General features: G+C 29.6%; 1 protein-coding gene across 1 annotated transcript; it reads left to right on the forward strand.

The window, feature by feature from the left end:
* The first annotated feature begins 263 nt into the window (after window positions 1–263).
* On the forward strand, window positions 264–21,121 carry LOC135129499 (bifunctional phosphoribosylaminoimidazole carboxylase/phosphoribosylaminoimidazole succinocarboxamide synthetase). The gene is made up of 5 exons (XM_064056661.1): window positions 264–397; window positions 530–733; window positions 783–1,040; window positions 19,906–20,031; window positions 20,428–21,121. The coding sequence occupies exons 1-5, from the start codon at window positions 379–381 to the stop codon at window positions 21,093–21,095; spliced, it is 1,275 nt and encodes a 424-aa protein (XP_063912731.1). The 5' UTR covers window positions 264–378; the 3' UTR covers window positions 21,096–21,121.

Raw genomic sequence — 21,121 nt, forward strand, 5'->3', positions numbered from 1 at the left:
TCGAGCAAACAAAACAAAAATTGCGTTAATTTAATTTAGAACATTAAGAAAGTACTAAGAAATGATGCTGGGACCGACATGTGACGTCATTTTTTTCTGGAATTTGTGTGAACGTACGAGTGGTAGCAATGCTAACACGTCACAACTGAAATGTGCAGACTTTTAAAAAAAACATATTTTCGATTGTTTCAATTCAGAAAATTAGAGAAAAACAATGTCGAAATTGACATGATGACCAATGGTGATTACTTGATTGGCGTCTAATAGCAGTACGCATGCGCACAACTTGGCAGCAATTTATAAACCAAAAGAGCTGTGTTTGGGGGTTTTAGTGTCGTTTATAAGCAGAAAACGGTGGTTTTTCTGTCATTGAACACCATGTCGACCATCAAACAAGGTAAGAATTCGTTTTTCATTAATTTTTGTGCAATCCCGCTAGTTAAGAAAGTGCAATCAACAGGTTATGTAGGGGTGTCCAAACTTCTACAATTGACAGATGATATTTTTCTAAATTTTTGAATTTTGCTAGTCGGAGGCTACACCCTAGGCCCGTTGATCATCGAGGGCAAGACCAAGCAAGTCTACGAGCTCCCCGGCGCCCCCGACCTATGCCTTTTGTTGAACAAGGACCGCATCACAGCAGGCGATGGTGTCAAAGCGCACGACCTGGCCGGCAAGGCGGCAATTTCAAATAAAACCAACGGGAAAGTTTTCGAAATTCTGAATTCCGTTGGTAAGTCGTCGATAAAGTGGTTTGTTTTGGTTCCATTGGCGTCTTTTAGGTGTGAAGACGTCGTTCGTCAAGTCGGCGGGCGATGTGGCGTTCGTGTCGAAGCGCTGCGACATGATCCCCATCGAGTGGGTTACGAGGAGATTGGCGACCGGCTCGTTTTTGCGAAGACACCCGGGAGTTCAGGAAGGTTATCGCTTTTACCCGCCCAAGCACGAGACATTCTTCAAAGATGACGCCAACCACGACCCCCAGTGGTCCGCCGAGCAGATTATCTCGGCGAAGTTCAAGGTCAATGGATTGGAGATTGGTGAGTTGTTATCGGGTTGGTTTATTTATGGAAGTGCATGGGGGCTTTGCGGAAATTTACTGGATTGTTTCAACATCGATTTTTGGGAATTGTTTAATCGGACGATGGATAGTGGAAGGTTTTCGGAGATAAGGGAGTGGGTGTTTGGAAAGTTTGTACGAGTTGAGAAATATTTTTGATTGTTAATCAATTGTTGGATCAGTGGAGGCGTTGACTTTGCCGCCTTGTTCAAATTGAAGTATAATCTTAACTGTCAAACTAATGTCACATTTCAACCGATGAGCGCCCGCCGTGTAGTAAATACCGTTGTAGCAATGAGCGGCAAACCAAAAAATTGGTCGAAAGTGCAATGAAACATCCAGAAATGTTTCATTTTTAAATTTTTCAGTTTTTCGATTTTCCTACTTTTGGATGTTTCAATTTTTCGTTTCGGTTTTGTATTTTCTTCTTTCTTTCAATGGGAAATTTTTCTATTAGCGATTTTTCGGTTTTTTAATTTTTAATTTTCTCAAATTTTTGATTTACAATTTTTCTAGTTTTCGTTTAAATATGTATGAAATGACAATATTTTTTCAATTTTTCACGTATTCCTTTCTTAAAATTTTGAATATGCAGTTTTTCATTCTGTTTTTTGATTTTCCTACTTTCGAATGTTTCAATTTTTCGTTCGTTTCGGTTTTGCGTTTTCTTTATTTTTTCAGTTTTTCGGGTTTTAATTTTTCGTTTGTCAAATTTTTGATTCACAATTTTTCTAGTTTTCATTTTAAATATGTATAAAATGACAATATTTGTTTTAAATTTTTCGCTTCTTCAATTCTAATTTTTCAGTTTTTCAGTTTTCCAACTTTTGAGTTTTTCAATTTTTGGATTTAAGTTCCTCGAGTTTTCGATTTTTCAATGTTTCGGTGTTTTAATTTTTTGTTTTTCCATGTTCAATTTTTCGCTTCTCTAATTTTTCTATTTTCAATTTTTCATTTTTAAATTTTTCAGTTTTTCGATTTTTCTACTTTTGGATGTTTCAATTTTTCGTTTCGGTTTTGCGTTTTCTTTATTTTTTCAGTTTTTCGGTTTTTAAGTTTTCGTTTGTCAAATTTTTGATTCACAATTTTTCACTTTTTCAATTCTACGATATCTGATTTTAAATTTTTCGATTTTTAATTTTTCCTGTCTTGAAATTTTCGCTATGCAGGTTTTCGTTTCGGTTTTTTTTGTTTTCTTTATTTTTTCAATTTCTACTTCAATTTTTAGATTTGCAAATTTTCATATTTTTTAGCTTTGAGTTTTCATTTTAAAATTTTTTAGTTTTTCGATTTTCCAACTTTTGGATGTTTGACTTTTTAAATTTTGCGATTTTGATTTGCAGCTTCACGACTTTTCGATTTTTAATTTTTGAATTTTTCGATATTTCAATTTTTTCTGTCTTCAGTTTTTCGTTTTTGCTTTTCCTTATTGCTTCAATTTTTGATTTACAATTTTTTAGTTCTAGGTGTGATAATATTTATTATAATTTTTAAAATGTTTCCATTTTTCGATTTTAAAATTAAAAATTGAAAAAGTGCTAAATCAGAAAAAACTACGTATGTATTGAATTACCGAAAATTAAAAAAATCGGGTAATTGGCAAAATTTAAAAATCAGAAAATTGACGAATTGAAAAAACTGAAAACTGAATAAACGAAAAACTGTAAAATTGAAAGAAACATTGAAAAAATGAAAAATTGTGATATAACGCCGAGAAAATGAAAATGAAAACACAAGAGATGACGTCATCACTTTTTGAGACGGATACACAATCAATAAAAAGCGTTTCGAGTGCGAACTTAATCGGACAATGGATAGTGGAAGGTTTTCGGAGATAAGGGAGTGGGTGTTTGGAAAGTTTGTACAAGTTGAGCAATATTTTTGAATTGTTAATCAATTGTTGGATCAGTGTAGGCGTTGACTTTGCCGCCTTGTTCAAATTGAAGTATAATCTAACTGTCAAACTAATGTCACATTTCAACCAATGAGCGCCCGCCTTATAGTAAATACCGTTGTAGCAATGAGCGGCAAACCAAAAAATTGGTCGAAAGTACAATGAAACATTCAGCATTTTCGAGTTGAGTTTTTACTTTACACAGTTTTGTGATGACCTCAGCAACATTTTTGCAAGAACAAGTATATAAACTCGGATTTGTAGTGTAGTACTTGCTAAGATAAGACTGATTTTGGCAAATAACATACCTTCCAGGGTAAAAATCATTCGTATCTTGGCAAGTACTAGCCCCGTCCACCCGCCCTCTCTTTTCTTGGAAAGTATGTTATATGCCAAAATCATTCGTATCTTAGCAAGTACTAGCCCCACCCACCCGCCCTCTCTTTTCTTGGAAAGTATGTTATATGCCAAAATTTTTCTATTAGCAAGTTTTTGGTTTTTAATTTTTCGTTTCAATTTTTGATTTACAATTTTTGTAGTTTCTATTTTAAATATGTACAATACATATAACAATATTTTTTAAAATCTTGAATTTTTCCTTTTTTGGATGATTTGATTTTAAAACTTTTCCATTTATTCCACTTCTCCATTTTTCGAATTTTAATTTTTCAATGTTCTGACTTTATTTTGTTTTTTCAATCTCAACTTCATTTTTTCGATTTGCAATTTTTTTAAATTTTTCAGTTTTTCAATTTTTCCATCTTTCGATTTAAATTTCCCGAGTTTTTAATCTTTAGTTTCGGTTTTTTATTTTCTTATTTTTTTCAATGTTTCACTTTTATAATTTTTTGTTTTTTCGTGTCAATTTTTCGTTTCTTCAATTCTTCGATTTGCAATTTTTCATTTTTAAGTTTTTCGCCTTTTCAAGTTTAAATTTTTCAGTTTTTCAGTTTGCCAAGTTTTGAGTTTTTCAATTTTTGGATTTAAGTTCCTCGAGTTTTCGATTTTGCAATGTTTCGATGTTTTAATTTTTTGTTTTTCCATGTTCAATTTTTCGCTTCTCTAATTTTTCTATTTGCAGTTTTACTTTTTGAAATTTTTCAGTTTTTCGATTTTCCTACTTTTGGATGTTTCAATTTTTCGTTTCGGTTTTGCGTTTTCTTTATTTTTTCAATTTTTCGGTTTTTAATTTTTCGTTTGTCAAATTTTTGATTCACAATTCTTCTAGTTTTCATTTTAAATATGTATAAAATGACAATTTGTTTTAAATGTTTCACTTTTTCAATTCTACGATATCTGATTTTAAATTTTTCAATTTTTAATTTTTTAATTTTTCCTGTCTTGAAATTTTCGCTATGCAGTTTTTCGTTTCGGTTTTTTTGTTTTCTTTATTTTTTCAATTACAACTTCAATTTTTTGATTTGCAAATTTTCATATTTTTTAGCTTCGAGTTTTCATTTTAAAATTTTTTAGTTTTTCGATTTTCCAACTTTTGGATGTTTCACTTTTTAGATTTTGCGATTTTGATTTGCAGCTTCACGCCTTTTCAATTTTTAAATTTTGAATTTTTCGATTTTTCAATTTTTTCTGTCTTCAGTTTTTCGTTTATGCTTTTCCTTATTGTTTCAATTTTAGATTTGCAATTTTTTAGTTCTAGGTGTAATAATATTTATTATAATTTTTAAAATGTTTCCATTTTTCGATTTTAAAATTAAAAATTGAAAAAGTGCTAAATCGGAAAAACTACGTACTTACTGAATTACCGAAAATTAAAGAAATCGGGTAATTGGAAATCCAAAAATTGCAAAATTTAAAAATCAAAAAATTGACGAATTGAAAAAACTGAAAACTGAATAAACGAAAAACTGTAAAATTGAAAGAAACATTGAAAAAAATGAAAAATTGTGATGTAACGCCGAGACAATGAAAATGAAAACACAGGAGATGACGTCATCACTTTTTGAGACGGATACACAATCAATAAAAAGCGTTTCGAGTGCGAACTTAATCGGGCGATAGATAGTGGAAGGTTTTCGGAGATAAGGGAGTGGGTGTTTGGAAAGTTTGTACAAGTTGAGCAATATTTTTGAACTGTTAATCAATTATTGGATCAGTGCAGGCGTTGACTTTGCCGCCTTGTTCAAATTGAAGTATAATCTAACTGTCAAACTAATGTCACATTGTAACCAATGAGCGCCCGCCGTGTAGTAAATACCGTTGTAGCAATGAGCGGCAAACCAAAAAATTGGTCGAAAGTACAATGAAACATTTCCAGCATTTTCGAGTTGAGTTTTTACTTTACACAGTTTTGTGATGACTTCAGCAACATTTTTGCATGAACAAGTATATAAACTCGGATTTGTAGTGTAGTATTTGCTAAGATAAGACTGATTTTGGCAAATAACATACCTTCCAGGGTAAAAATCATTCGTATCTTGGCAAGTACTAGTCCCGCCCACCCGCCCTCTCTTTTCTTGGAAGGTATGTTATACGCCAAAATTTTTCTATTAGCAAGTTTTCGGTTTTTAATTTTTCATTTCAATTTTTGATTTACAATTTTTGTAAGTTTCTATTTTAAATATGTACAATACATATAACAATATTTTTTAAAATCTTGAATTTTTCCATTTTTGGATGATTTGATTTTAAAACTTTTCCATTTATTCCACTTCTCCATTTTTCTAATTTTATTTTTTCAATGTTCTGATTTTATTTTGTTTTTTCAATCTCAACTTCATTTTTTCAATTTGCAAATTTTCATTTTTAAATTTTTCGAGTTTTCAAGTTTAAATTTTTCAGTTTTTCAATTTTTCAACTTTTGAATTTTTCCATCTTTCGAATTAAATTTCCTGAGTTTTTAATCTTTAGTTTCGGTTTTTTATTTTCTTATTTTTTTCAATGTTTCAGTTTTATAATTTTTTGTTTTTTCGTGTCAATTTTTCGTTTCTTCAATTCTTCGATTTGCAATTTTTCATTTTTAAGTTTTTCGCCTTTTCAAGTTTAAATTTTTCAGTTTTTCAGTTTGCCAAGTTTTGAGTTTTTCAATTTTTGGATTTAAGTTCCTCGAGTTTTCGATTTTGCAATGTTTCGATGTTTTAATTTTATGTTTTTCCATGTTCAATTTTTCGCTTCTGCAATTTTTCTATTTGCAATTTTTCATTTTTAAATTTTTCAGTTTTTCGATTTTCCTACTTTTGGATGTTTCAATTTTTCGTTTCGGTTTTGCGTTTTCTTTCTTTTTTCAATTTTTCGGTTTTTAATTTTTCGTTTGTCAAATTTTTGATTCACAATTTTTCTAGTTTTCATTTTAAATATGTATAAAATGACAATATTTGTTTTAAATGTTTCACTTTTTCAATTCTACGATATCTGATTTTAAATTTTTCGATTTTTAATTTTTTAATTTTTCCTGTCTTGAAATTTTGGCTATGCAGGTTTTCGTTTCGGTTTTTTTTGTTTTCTTTATTTTTTCATTTTAAAATTTTTTAGTTTTTCGATTTTCCAACTTTTGGATGTTTCACTTTTTAGATTTTGCGATTTTGATTTGCAGCTTCACGACTTTTCGATTTTTAATTTTTGAATTTTTCGATTTTTCAATTTTTTCTGTCTTCAGTTTTTCGTTTTTGCTTTTCCTTATTGTTTCAATTTTTGATTTGCAGTTTTTTAGTTCTAGGTGTAATAATATTTATTATAATTTTTAAAATGTTTCCATTTTTCGATTTTAAAATTAAAAATTGAAAAAGTGCTAAATCGGAAAAACTACGTATTTATTGAATTACCGAAAATTAAAGAAATCGGGTAATTGGAAATCCAAAAATTGCAAAATTTAAGAATCAGAAAATTGACGAATTGAAAAAACTGAAAACTGAATAAACGAAAAACTGTAAAATTGAAAGAAACCTTAAAAAAATGAAAACACAAGAGATGACGTCATCACTTTTTGAGACGGATACACAATCAATAAAAAGCGTTTCGAGTGCGAACTTAATCGGACAATGGATAGTGGAAGGTTTTCGGAGATAATGGAGTGGGTGTTTGGAAAGTTTGTACAAGTTGAGCAATATTTTTGAATTGTTAATCAATTGTTGGATCAGTGTAGGCGTTGACTTTGCCGCCTTGTTCAAATTGAAGTATAATCTAACTGTCAAACTAATGTCACACTTCAACCAATGAGCGCCCGCCTTATAGTAAATACCGTTGTAGCAATGAGCGGCAAACCAAAAAATTGGTCGAAAGTACAATGAAACATTCAGCATTTTCGAGTTGAGTTTTTACTTTACACAGTTTTGTGATGACCTCAGCAACATTTTTGCAAGAACCAGTATATAAACTCGGATTTGTAGTGTAGTACTTGCTAAGATAAGACTGATTTTGGCAAATAACATACCTTCCAGGGTAAAAATCATTCGTATCTTGGCAAGTACTAGCCCCGTCCACCCGCCCTCTCTTTTCTTGGAAAGTATGTTATATGCCAAAATCATTCGTATCTTAGCAAGTACTAGCCCCACCCACCCGCCCTCTCTTTTCTTGGAAAGTATGTTATATGCCAAAATTTTTCTATTAGCAAGTTTTTGGTTTTTAATTTTTCGTTTCAATTTTTGATTTACAATTTTTGTAGTTTCTATTTTAAATATGTACAATACATATAACAATATTTTTTAAAATCTTGAATTTTTCCTTTTTTGGATGATTTGATTTTAAAACTTTTCCATTTATTCCACTTCTCCATTTTTCGAATTTTAATTTTTCAATGTTCTGACTTTATTTTGTTTTTTCAATCTCAACTTCATTTTTTCGATTTGCAATTTTTTTAAATTTTTCAGTTTTTCAATTTTTCCATCTTTCGATTTAAATTTCCCGAGTTTTTAATCTTTAGTTTCGGTTTTTTATTTTCTTATTTTTTTCAATGTTTCACTTTTATAATTTTTTGTTTTTTCGTGTCAATTTTTCGTTTCTTCAATTCTTCGATTTGCAATTTTTCATTTTTAAGTTTTTCGCCTTTTCAAGTTTAAATTTTTCAGTTTTTCAGTTTGCCAAGTTTTGAGTTTTTCAATTTTTGGATTTAAGTTCCTCGAGTTTTCGATTTTGCAATGTTTCGATGTTTTAATTTTTTGTTTTTCCATGTTCAATTTTTCGCTTCTCTAATTTTTCTATTTGCAGTTTTACTTTTTGAAATTTTTCAGTTTTTCGATTTTCCTACTTTTGGATGTTTCAATTTTTCGTTTCGGTTTTGCGTTTTCTTTATTTTTTCAATTTTTCGGTTTTTAATTTTTCGTTTGTCAAATTTTTGATTCACAATTCTTCTAGTTTTCATTTTAAATATGTATAAAATGACAATTTGTTTTAAATGTTTCACTTTTTCAATTCTACGATATCTGATTTTAAATTTTTCAATTTTTAATTTTTTAATTTTTCCTGTCTTGAAATTTTCGCTATGCAGTTTTTCGTTTCGGTTTTTTTGTTTTCTTTATTTTTTCAATTACAACTTCAATTTTTTGATTTGCAAATTTTCATATTTTTTAGCTTCGAGTTTTCATTTTAAAATTTTTTAGTTTTTCGATTTTCCAACTTTTGGATGTTTCACTTTTTAGATTTTGCGATTTTGATTTGCAGCTTCACGCCTTTTCAATTTTTAAATTTTGAATTTTTCGATTTTTCAATTTTTTCTGTCTTCAGTTTTTCGTTTATGCTTTTCCTTATTGTTTCAATTTTAGATTTGCAATTTTTTAGTTCTAGGTGTAATAGTATTTATTATAATTTTTAAAGTGTTTCCATTTTTCGATTTTAAAATTAAAAATTGAAAAAGTGCTAAATCGGAAAAACTACGTATGTATTGAATTACCGAAAATTAAAGAAATCGGGTAATTGGAAATCCAAAAATTGCAAAATTTAAAAATCAGAAAATTGACGAATTGAAAAAACTGAAAACTGAATAAACGAAAAACTGTAAAATTGAAAGAAACATTGAAAAAATGAAAAATTGTGATATTACGCCGAGAAAATGAAAATGAAAACACAAGAGATGACGTCATCACTTTTTGAGACGGATACACAATCAATAAAAAGCGTTTCGAGTGCGAACTTAATCGGGCGATGGATAGTGAAAGGTTTTCGGAGATAATGGAATGGGTGTTTGGAAAGTTTGTACAAGTTGAGCAATATTTTTGAATTGTTAATCAATTGTTGGATCACTGCAGGCGTTGACTTTGCCGCCTTGTTCAAATTGAAGTATAATCTAACTGTCAAACTAATGTCACATTTCAACCAATGAGCGCCCGCCGTGTAGTAAATACCGTTGTAGCAATGAGCGGCAAACCAAAAAATTGGTCGAAAGTACAATGAAACATATCCAATATTTTCAAGTTGAGTTTTTACTTTACACAGTTTTGTGATGACCTCAGCAACATTTTTGCAAGAACAAGTATATAAACTCGGATTTGTAGTGTAGTACTTGCTAAGATAAGACTGATTGCGGTAAATTACATACATTCCAAAAAAGAGAGGGTGGTTGGGCGGGGCTAGTACTTGCTAAAATACGAGTGATTTTGGCAAATAACATACCTTCCAGGGTAAAAATCATTCGTATCTTGGCAAGTACTAGCCCCGCCCACCCGCCCTCTTTTTTCTTGGAAAGTATGTTACATGCCAAAATTTTTCTATTAGCAAGTTTTCGGTTTTTAATTTTTCGTTTCAATTTTTGATTTACAATTTTTGTAGTTTCTATTTTAAATATGTATGATACATATAACAATATTTTTTAAAATCTTGAATTTTTCCATTTTTGGATGATTTGATTTTAAAACTTTTCAATTTATTCCACTTGTCCATTTTTCGAATTTTAATTTTTCAATGTTCTGATTTTATTTTGTTTTTTCAATCTCAACTTCATTTTTTCAATTTGCAAATTTTGATTTTTAAATTTTTCGAGTTTTCAAGTTTAAATTTTTCAGTTTTTCAATTTTTCAACTTTTGAATGTTTCCATCTTTCGATTTAAATTTCCTGAGTTTTTAATCTTTAGTTTCGGTTTTTTATTTTCTTATTTTTTTCAATGTTTCAGTTTTATAATTTTTTGTTTTTTCGTGTCAATTTTTCGTTTCTTCAATTCTTCGATTTGCAATTTTTCATTTTTAAGTTTTTCGACTTTTCAAGTTTAAATTTTTCAGTTTTTCAGTTTTCCAACTTTTGAGTTTTTCAATTTTTGGATTTAAGTTCCTCGAGTTTTCGATTTTGCAATGTTTCGATGTTTTAATTTTTTGTTTTTCCATGTTCAATTTTTCGCTTCTCTAATTTTTCTATTTGCAATTTTTCATTTTTAAATTTTTCAGTTTTTCGATTTTCCTACTTTTGGATGTTTCAATTTTTCGTTTCGGTTTTGCGTTTTTTTTATTTTTTCAATTTTTCGGTTTTTAATTTTTCGTTTGTCAAATTTTTGATTCACAATTTTTCACTTTTTCAATTCTACGATATCTGATTTTAAATTTTTCGATTTTTAATTTTTTAATTTTTCTTGTCTTGAAATTTTCACTATGCAGGTTTTCGTTTCAGTTTTTTTTGTTTTCTTTATTTTTTCAATTTCAATTTCAATTTTTAGATTTGCAAATTTTCATATTTTTTAGCTTCGAGTTTCATTTTAAAATTTTTTAGTTTTTCGATTTTCCAACTTTTGGATGTTTCACTTTTTAGATTTTGCCATTTTGATTTGCAGCTTCACGACTTTTCGATTTTTGAATTTTTCAATTTTTTCTGTCTTCAGTTTTTCGTTTTTGCTTTTCCTTATTGTTTCAATTTTAGATTTGCAATTTTTTAGTTCTAGGTGTAATAATATTTATTATAATTTTTAAAATGTTTCCATTTTTCGATTTTAAAATTAAAAATTGAAAAAGTGCTAAATCGGAAAAACTACGTATGTATTGAATTACCGAAAATTAAAGAAATCTGGTAATTGGAAATCCAAAAATTGCAAAATTTAAAAATCAGAAAATTGATGAATTGAAAAAACTAAAAACTGAATAAACGAAAAACTGTAAAATTGAAAGAAACATGGAAAAAATGAAAAATTGTGATATAACGCCGAGAAAATGAAAATGAAAACACAAGAGATGACGTCATCACTTTTTGAGACGGATACACAATCAATAAAAAGCGTTTCGAGTGCGAACTTAATCGGACGATGGATAGTGAAGGTTTTCGGAGATAATGGTGTGGGTGTTTGGAAAGTTTGTACGAGTTGAGCAATATTTTTGAATTGTTAATCAATTGTTGGATCAGTGTAGGCGTTGACTTTGCCGCCTTGTTCAAATTGAAGTAGAATCTAACTGTCAAACTAATGTCACATTTCAACCAATGAGCGCCCGCCGTGTAGTAAATACCGTTGTGGCAATGAGCGGCAAACAAAAAAATTGGTCGAAAGTACAATGAAACATTTCCAGCATTTTCGAGTTGAGTTTTTACTTTACACAGTTTTGTGATGACCTCAGCAACATTTTTGCAAGAACAAATATATAAACTCGGATTTGTAGTGTAGTACTTGCTAAGATAAGACTGATTGCGGTAAATTACATACCTTCCAATAAAGAGAGGGCGGGTGGGGGGGGCTAGTACTTGCTAAGATACGAGTGATTTTGGCAAATAACATACCTTTCAGGGTAAAAATCATTCGTCTCTTAGCAAGTACTAGCCCCGCCCACCCGCCCTCTCTTTTCTTGGAAAGTATGTTACATGCCAAAATTTTTCTATTAGCAAGTTTTCGGTTTTTAATTTTTCGTTTCAATTTTTGGTTTACAATTTTTGTAGTTTCTATTTTAAATATGTATAATACATATAACAATATTTTTTAAAATCTTGACTTTTTCCATTTTTGGATGATTTGATTTTAAAACTTTTCCATTTATTCCACTTCTCCATTTTTCGAATTTTAATTTTTCAATGTTCTGATTTTATTTTGTTTTTTCAATCTCAACTTCATTTTTTCGATTTGCAAATTTTCATTTTTAAATTTTTCGAGTTTTCAAGTTTAAATTTTTCAGTTTTTCAATTTTTCAACTTTTGAATTTTTCCATCTTTCGATTTAAATTTCCCGAGTTTTTAATCTTTAGTTTCGGTTTTTTATTTTCTTATTTTTTCAATGTTTCAGTTTTATAGTTTTTTGTTTTTTCGTGTCAATTTTTCGTTTCCTCAATTCTTCGATTTGCAATTTTTCATTTTTAAGTTTTTCGACTTTTCAAGCTTAACTTTTTCAGTTTTTCAGTTTTCCAACTTTTGAGTTTTTCAATTTTTGGATTTAAGTTCCTCCAGTTTTCGATTTTTCAATGTTTCGACGTTTTAATTTTTTGTTTTTCCATGTTCAATTTTTCGCTTCTCTAATCTTTCTATTTGTAATTTTTCATTTTAAGATTTTCCTACTTTTGGATGTTTCAGTTTTTCGTTTCGGTTTTGCGTTTTCTTAATTTTTTCAATTTTTCGGTTTTTAATTTTTCGTTTGTGAAATTTTTGATTCACAATTTTTCACTTTTTCAATTCTACGATATCTGATTTTAAATTTTTCGATTTTTAATTTTTTAATTTTTCCTGTCTTGAAATTTTGGCTATGCAGTTTTTCGTTTCGGTTTTTTTTTTCTTTATTTTTTCAATTTCAACTTCAATTTTTAGATTTGCAAATTTTCATATTTTTTAGCTTCGAGTTTTCATTTTAAAATTTTTTAGTTTTTCGATTTTCCAACTTTTGGATGTTACACTTTTTAGATTTTGCGATTTTGATTTGCAGCTTCACGACTTTTCGATTTTTAATTTTTGAATTTTTCGATTTTTCAATTTTTTCTGTCTTCAGTTTTTCGTTTATGCTTTTCCTTATTGTTTCAATTTTAGATTTGCAATTTTTTAGTTCTAGGTGTAATAGTATTTATTATAATTTTTAAAATGTTTCCATTTTTCGATTTTAAAATTAAAAATTGAAAAAGTGCTAAATCGGAAAAACTACGTATGTATTGAATTACCGAAAATTACAGAAATCGGGTAATTGGAAATCCAAAAATTGCAAAATTTAAAAATCAGAAAATTGACGAATTGAAAAAACTGAAAACTGAATAAACGAAAAACTGTAAAATTGAAAGAAACATTGAAAAAATGAAAAATTGTGATACAACGCCGAGAAAATGAAAATGAAAACACAAGAGATGACGTCATCACTTTTTGACACAATCAATAAAAAGCGTTTCGAGTGCGAACTTAATCGGACAATGGATAGTGGAAGGTTTTCGGAGATAAGGGAGTGAGTGTTTGGAAAGTTTGTACAAGTTGAGCAATATTTTTGAACTGTTGATCAATTGTTGGATCAGGCGTTGACTGCCTTGTTCAAATTGAAGTAGAATCTAACTGTCAAACTAATGTCACATTTCAACCAATGAGCGCCCGCCGTGTAGTAAATACCGTTGTAGCAATGAGCGGCAAACCAAAAAATTGGTCGAAAGTACAATGAAACATATCCAGCATTTTCGAGTTGAGTTTTTACTTTACACAGTTTTGTGATGACCTCAGCAACATTTTTGCAAGAACAAGTATATAAACTCGGATTGGTGTAGTGTAGTACTTGCTAAGATAAGACTGATTGCGGTAAATTACATACCTTCCAATAAAGAGAGGGTGGGTGGGCGGGGCTAGTACTTGCTAAGATACGAGTGATTTTGGCAAATAACATACCTTCCAAGCTAAAAATCATTCGTATCTTGGCAAGTACTAGCCCCGCCCACCCGCCCTCTCTTTTCTTGGAAAGTATGTTATATGCCAAAATTTTTCTATTAGCAAGTTTTCGGTTTTTAATTTTTCGTTTCAATTTTTGATTTACAATTTTTGTAGTTTCTATTTAAAATATGTATGATACATATAACAATATTTTTTAAATCTTGAATTTTTCCATTTTTGGATGATTTGATTTTAAAACTTTTCCATTTATTCCGCTTCTCCATTTTTCGAATTTTAATTTTTCAATGTTCTGATTTTATTTTGTTTTTTCAATCTCAACTTCATTTTTTCGATTTGCAAATTTTCATTTTTAAATTTTTCGAGTTTTCAAGTTTAAATTATTCAGTTTTTCAATTGTTCAACTTTTGAATTTTTCCATCTTTCGATTTAAATTTCCTCAGTTTTTAATCTTTAGTTTCGGTTTTTTATTTTCTTATTTTTTTCAATGTTTCAGTTTTATAATTTTTTGTTTTTTCGTGTCAATTTTTCGTTTCTTCAATTCTTCGATTTGCAATTTTTCATTTTTAAGTTTTTCGACTTTTCAAGTTTAAATTTTTCAGTTTTTTAGTTTTTCAATTTTTGGATTTAAGTTCCTCGAGTTTTCGATTTTTCAAAGTTTCTATGTTTTAATTTTTTGTTTTTCCATGTTCAATTTTTCGCTTCTCTAATTTTTCTATTTGCGATTTTTCATTTTTCAAATTTTCCAGTTTTTCGACTTTCCTACTTTTGGATATTTCAATTTTTCGTTTCGGTTTTGTATTTTCTTCTTTCTTTCAATGGGAAATTTTTCAATTTTTCTATTAGCGATTTTTAATTTTCTCAAATTTTTGATTTACAATTTTTCTAGTTTTCGTTTTAAATATGTATGAAATGACAATATTTTTTCAATTTTTAACTTATTCCTTTCTTAAAATTTTGAATATGGAGTTTTTCATTCTGTTTTTCGATTTTCCTACTTTCGAATGTTTCAATTTTTCGGTTTTTAATTTTTCGTTTGTCAAATTTTTGATTCACAATTTTTCTAGTTTTCATTTTAAATATGTATAAAATGACAATATTTGTTTTAAATTTTTCACTTTTTCAATTCTACGATATCTGATTTTAAATTTTTCGATTTTTAACTTTTTAATTTTTCCTGTCTTGAAATTTTGACTATGCAGTTTTTCGTTTCGGTTTTTTTTGTTTTCTTTATTTTTTCAATTTCAACTTCAATTTTTAGATTTGCAAATTTTCATATTTTTTAGCTTCAGTTTCATTTTAAAATTTTTTGGTTTTTCGATTTTCCAACTTTTGGATGTTTCACTTTTTAGATTTTGCCATTTTGATTTGCAGCTTCACGACTTTTCGATTTTTAATTTTTGAATTTTTCGATTTTTCAATTTTTTCTGTCTTCAGTTTTTCGTTTTTGCTTTTCCTTATTGTTTCAATTTTTGGTTTGCAATTTTTTAGTTCTAGGTGTAATAATATTTATTATAATTTTTAAAATGTTTCCATTTTTCGATTTTAAAATTAAAAATTGAAAAAGTGCTAAATCGGAAAAACTACGTACGTATTGAATTACCGAAAATTAAAGAAATCGGGTAATTGGAAATCCAAAAATTGCAAAATTTAAAAATCAGAAAATTGACGAATTGAAAAAACTGAAAACTGAATAAACGAAAAACTGTAAAATTGAAAGAAACATTGAAAAAATGAAAAATTGTTATATAACGCCGAGAAAATGAAAATGAAAACACAAGAGATGACGTCATCACTTTTCGAGACGGATACACAATCAATAAAAAGCGTTTCGAGTGCGAACTTAATCGGACGATGGATAGTGGAAGGTTTTCGGAGATAATGGAGTGGGTGTTTGGAAAGTTTGTACAAGTTGAGCAATATTTTTGAATTGTTAATCAATTGTTGGATCAGTGCAGGCGTTGACTTTGCCGCCTTGTTCAAATTGAAGTATAATCTAACTGTCAAAGTAATGTCACATTTCAACAAATGAGCGCCCGCCGTGTAGTAAATACCGTTGTAGCAATGAAACATATCCAGCATTTTCGAGTTGAGTTTTTACTTTATAGAGTTTTGTGATGACCTCAGCAACATTTTTCCAAGGACACTTATATGAACTTGGATTGGTGCAGTGTAGTACTTGCTAAGATAAGACTGATTTTGGCAAATTACATACCTTCCAATAAAGAGAGGGCGGGTGGGTGGGGCTAGTACTTGCTAATATACGAGTGATTTTGGCAAATGACATACCTTCCAGGCTAAAAATAATTCGTATCTTGGCAAGTACTAGCCCCGCCCACCCGCCCTCTCTTTTCTTGGAACGTATGTTATATGCCAAAATTTTTTCATTAGCAAGTTTTCGGTTTTTAATTTTTCGTTTCAATTTTTGATTTACAATTTTTGTAGTTTCAATTTTAAATACGTACAGTACATATAACAATATTTTTTTAAATCTTGAATTTTTCCATTTTTGGATTATTTGATTTTAAAACTTTTCCATTTATTCCACTTCTCCATTTTTCGAATCATAATTTTTCAATGTTCTGATTTTATTTTGTTTTTTCAATCTCAACTTCATTTTTTCGATTTGCAAATTTTCATTTTTAAATTTTTCGAGTTTTCAAGTTTAAATTTTTCAGTTTTTCAATTTTTCTACTTTTGAATTTTTCCATCTTTCGATTTAAATTTCCGGAGTTTTTAATCTTTAGTTTCGGTTTTTTATTTTCTTATATTTTTCAATGTTCCAGTTTTATAATTTTTTGTTTTTTCGTGTCAATTTTTCGTTTCTTCAATTCTTCGATTTGAAATTTTTCATTTTTAAGTTTTTCGACTTTTCAAGTTTAAATTTTTCAGTTTTTCAGTTTTCCAACTTTTGAGTTTTTCAATTTTTGGATTTTTCAATGTTTCGATGTTTTAATTTTTTGCTTTTCCATGTTCAATTTTTCGCTTCTCTAATTTTTCTATTTCCAATTTTTCATTTTTAAATTTTTCAGTTTTTCGATTTTCCTACTTTTGGATATTTCTATTTTTCGTTTCGGTTTTGTATTTTCTTCTTTCTTTCAATGGGAAATTTTTCAATTTTTCTATTAGCGATTTTTCGGTTTTTAATTTTCTCAAATTTTTTATTTACAATTTTTCTAGTTTTCGTTTTAAATATGTATGAAATGACAATATTTTTTCAATTTTTCACTTATTCCTTTCTTAAAATTTTGAATAGGCAGTTTTTCATTCTGTTTGTCGATTTTCCTACTTTCGAATGTTTCAATTTTTCGGTTTTTAATTTTTCGTTTGTCAAATTTTTGATTCACAATTTTTCTAGTTTTCATTTTAAATATGTATAAAATGACAATATTTGTTTTAAATTTTTCGCTTTTTCAATTCTACGATATCTAATTTTGAATTTTTCGATTTTTAATTTTTTAATTTTTCCTGTCTCGAAATTTTCGCTATTCAGGTTTTCGTTTCGGTTTTTTTTTGTTTTCTTTATTTTTTCAATTTCAACTTCAATATTTAGATTTGCAAATTTTCATATTTTTTAGCTTCGAGTTTCATTTTAAAATTTTTTAGTTTTTCGATTTTCCAACTTTTGGATGTTTCACTTTTTAGATTTTGCCATTTTGATTTGCAGCTTCACGACTTTTCGATTTTTAATTTTTGAATTTTTCGATTTTTCAATTTTTTCTGTCTTCAGTTTTTCGTTTTTGCTTTTCCGTATTATTTCAATTTTAGATTTGCAATTTTTTAGTTCTAGGTGTAATAATATTTATTATAATTTTTAAAATGTTTCCATTTTTCGATTTTAAAATTAAAAATTAAAAAAGTGCTAAATCGGAAAAACCACGTACGTATTGAATTACCGAAAATTAAAGAAATCTGGTAATTGGAAATCCAAAAATTGCAAAATTTAAAAATCAGAAAATTGACGAATTGAAAAAACTAAAAACTGAATAAACGAAAAACTGTAAAATTGAAAGAAACATTGAAAAAATGAAAAATTGTGATATAACGCCTAGAAAATGAAAATGAAAACACAATAGATGACGTCATCACTTTTTGAGACGGATACACAATCAATAAAAAGCGTTTCGAGTGCGAACTTAATCGGACGATGGATAGTGAAGGTTTTCGGAGATAATGGTGTGGGTGTTTGGAAAGTTTGTACGAGTTGAGCAATATTTTTGAATTGTTAATCAATTGTTGGATCAGTGTAGGCGTTGACTTTGCCGCCTTGTTCAAATTGAAGTAGAATCTAACTGTCAAACTAATGTCACATTTCAACCAATGAGCGCCCGCCGTGTAGTAAATACCGTTGTGGCAATGAGCGGCAAACAAAAAAATTGGTCGAAAGTACAATGAAACATTTCCAGCATTTTCGAGTTGAGTTTTTACTTTACACAGTTTTGTGATGACCTCAGCAACATTTTTGCAAGAACAAATATATAAACTCGGATTTGTAGTGTAGTACTTGCTAAGATAAGACTGATTGCGGTAAATTACATACCTTCCAATAAAGAGAGGGCGGGTGGGCGGGGCTAGTACTTGCTAAGATACGAGTGATTTTGGCAAATAACATACCTTTCAGGGTAAAAATCATTCGTCTCTTAGCAAGTACTAGCCCCGCCCACCCGCCCTCTCTTTTCTTGGAAAGTATGTTACATGCCAAAATTTTTCTATTAGCAAGTTTTCGGTTTTTAATTTTTCGTTTCAATTTTTGGTTTACAATTTTTGTAGTTTCTATTTTAAATATGTATAATACATATAACAATATTTTTTAAAATCTTGACTTTTTCCATTTTTGGATGATTTGATTTTAAAACTTTTCCATTTATTCCACTTCTCCATTTTTCGAATTTTAATTTTTCAATGTTCTGATTTTATTTTGTTTTTTCAATCTCAACTTCATTTTTTCGATTTGCAAATTTTCATTTTTAAATTTTTCGAGTTTTCAAGTTTAAATTTTTCAGTTTTTCAATTTTTCAACTTTTGAATTTTTCCTTCTTTCGATTTAAATTTCCTGAGTTTTTAATCTTTAGTTTCGGTTTTTTATTTTCTTATTTTTTTTCAATGTTTCAGTTTTATAATTTTTTGTTTTTTCGCGTCAATTTTTCGTTTCTTCAATTCTTCGATTTGCAATTTTTCATTTTTAAGTTTTTCGACTTTTCAAGTTTAAATTTTTCAGTTTTTCAACTTTTGAGTTTTTCAATTTTTGGATTTAAGTTCCCCGAGTTTTAGATTTTTCAATGTTTCGACGTTTTAATTTTTTGTTTTTCCATGTTCAATTTTTCGCTTCTCTAATTTTTCTCTTTGCAATTTTTCATTTTTAAATTTTTCAGTTTTTCGATTTTCCTACTTTTGGATGTTTCAATTTTTCGTTTCGGTTTTGCGTTTTCTTTATTTTTTCAATTTGTCGGTTTTTAATTTTTCGTTTGTCAAATTTTTGATTCACAATTTTTCTAGTTTTCATTTTAAATATGTATAAAATGACAATATTTGTTTTAAATTTTTCACTTTTTCAATTCTACAATATCTGATTTTAAATTTTTCGATTTTTAATTTTTTAATTTTTCCTGTCTTGAAATTTTGGCCTGCAGGTTTTCGTTTCGGTTTTTTTGTTTTCTTTATTTTTTCAATTTCAACTTTAATTTTTAGATTTTCAAATTTTCATATTTTTAGCTTCGAGTTTTCATTTTAAAATGAAGGGGTGGGCGGGCGGGGCTAAAACTTGCTAAAATTGGACTGGACAATATTAAGAGTAGTCACCGGAACAAAGGGGTGGGTGGGCGGGGCTATTGCTTTCTCATAAAACTAGAAAAAAGCTAAATTTAGCCCCGCTCACCTCCTATCTTCATTTCACTGACTTATTTGATTTAGTGTAAAATGGAAAATGACAGAAAAATTGACTCATTCATTAATTTTTTTAAGCCACTCAAGCCAAATCTAAAAATATGAATGCAATGATAAATCAAGTAAAAACTCATCATATTTTGCACATTTTGGGTAGAATTTATTCAGCAAAATTTTGAGGTGACGTCATCACATTATTGGTGGGAATGACTAGACGAATTTTGGCTAGCGTTTTAGCATCTACATGATATTCGTGATATAAATACAAAATTTGACAATTCGGACAGACAGACGGCGGAAACGGGAGACCAATTTCTTCGTACTCTAGGGGTCATGAAAGGTCGAAAAAACGTAAAGTAATTGTAATTCCAGGCCCCACGGAAGTCGACATCATGACCAGGACGTCCATCCTGGTTTTTGAAGTTCTAGAAAAAGTTTGGGCGTCCAGGAATTGCGCCCTCATAGATATGAAAATAGAATTCGGGGTGGATAATTCCGGTAAGTAAACCGCTGACATTAATTAATCATGCAGTATCAGAATAGTAGAATTTTTTGTCTCCAATCGGTTATAAATTACAGCGAATACTACAAAGTTCACCGGATTATCATGTTATTGGATGTTTTTTTTTTTTAATCAAGAAAAACATTGTTGTCTTCACAAACGCAAAACAATAGATAAATTGCATCAAATCAGACCATCATCTGAATAATCAGTTCACATAAACACGTTTTGCAACTTGTTTTCAGACTACGGGAATAAAAACCGGATTTAGTACAAAGTTGTAACCTTAATTATTTTCGCATTGGAGTACATGAAAGCCGCATTTTAGGACTAATTACATTTTCAAACCCTTTTAATGACCTACCTCATCATAATTAATAAATACTTAACAGGTGAACTCCTAGTGGCTGACGTCATCGATTCGGATAGTTGGCGCTTGTGGCCCTCCGGCGACAAACGCCTCATGGTAGACAAGCAAGTCTACCGCAACCTCACCACAGTGACCGCCTCCGACCTAGACACAGTCAAGCGCAACTTTGAATGGGTGGTAAACCAACTGGACCACCTGGACCCGCCGAACGACCACCTAGTGGTCATCCTCATGGGTAGCCCCTCCGACAAGGAGCACTGTCTCAACATCCAAGCTCACTGCGAAAAATTGGGACTCAATACAGAACTCCGAGTGACGTCTGCTCACAAAGGCACCGAAGAAACGATTAAAATCGTCAGATATTATGAATCTCTTCCAGTGAAGGTGATTTTCATTGCCGTAGCCGGGCGAAGCAACGGCTTGGGGCCCGTGATATCCGGAAACTCGCCCCTACCGGTTATAAACTGCCCCCCTGTCAAAAGCGACAACGTGGAGAGGGATGTTTGGTCCAGCTTGAACGTGCCCTCAGGGTTGGGTTGCAGTACGGTGCTGTATCCAGAGGCGGCGGCCTTGAATGCGGCCAACATTGTAGGGTTGTCGAATTATGTGGTGTGGTGCAAGCTGAGGGTGAAGCAGTTGGAGAATTATGTGGGGTTAGCGAAGGCGGATAAGAAGTTGAGGCACGATTAAGGGTTTAATAAATGATTTGTTATATA

The sequence above is a fragment of the Zophobas morio genome, unplaced genomic scaffold, assembly GCF_036711695.1.
Source record: "Zophobas morio isolate AGI-343-1 ecotype UQ-CSIRO unplaced genomic scaffold, CSIRO_AGI_Zmor_V1 ptg000016l, whole genome shotgun sequence".
Lineage (NCBI taxonomy): Eukaryota > Metazoa > Arthropoda > Insecta > Coleoptera > Tenebrionidae > Zophobas > Zophobas morio.

Excerpts from the sequence above, each read along its gene's own strand:
- LOC135129499 (XM_064056661.1), top strand. Across the intron at positions 1,041-19,905 it reads GGTCAATGGATTGGAGATTG|GCCCCACGGAAGTCGACATC; the intron begins GTGAGTTGTTAT and ends TTGTAATTCCAG. Across the intron at positions 20,032-20,427 it reads ATTCGGGGTGGATAATTCCG|GTGAACTCCTAGTGGCTGAC; the intron begins GTAAGTAAACCG and ends AATACTTAACAG.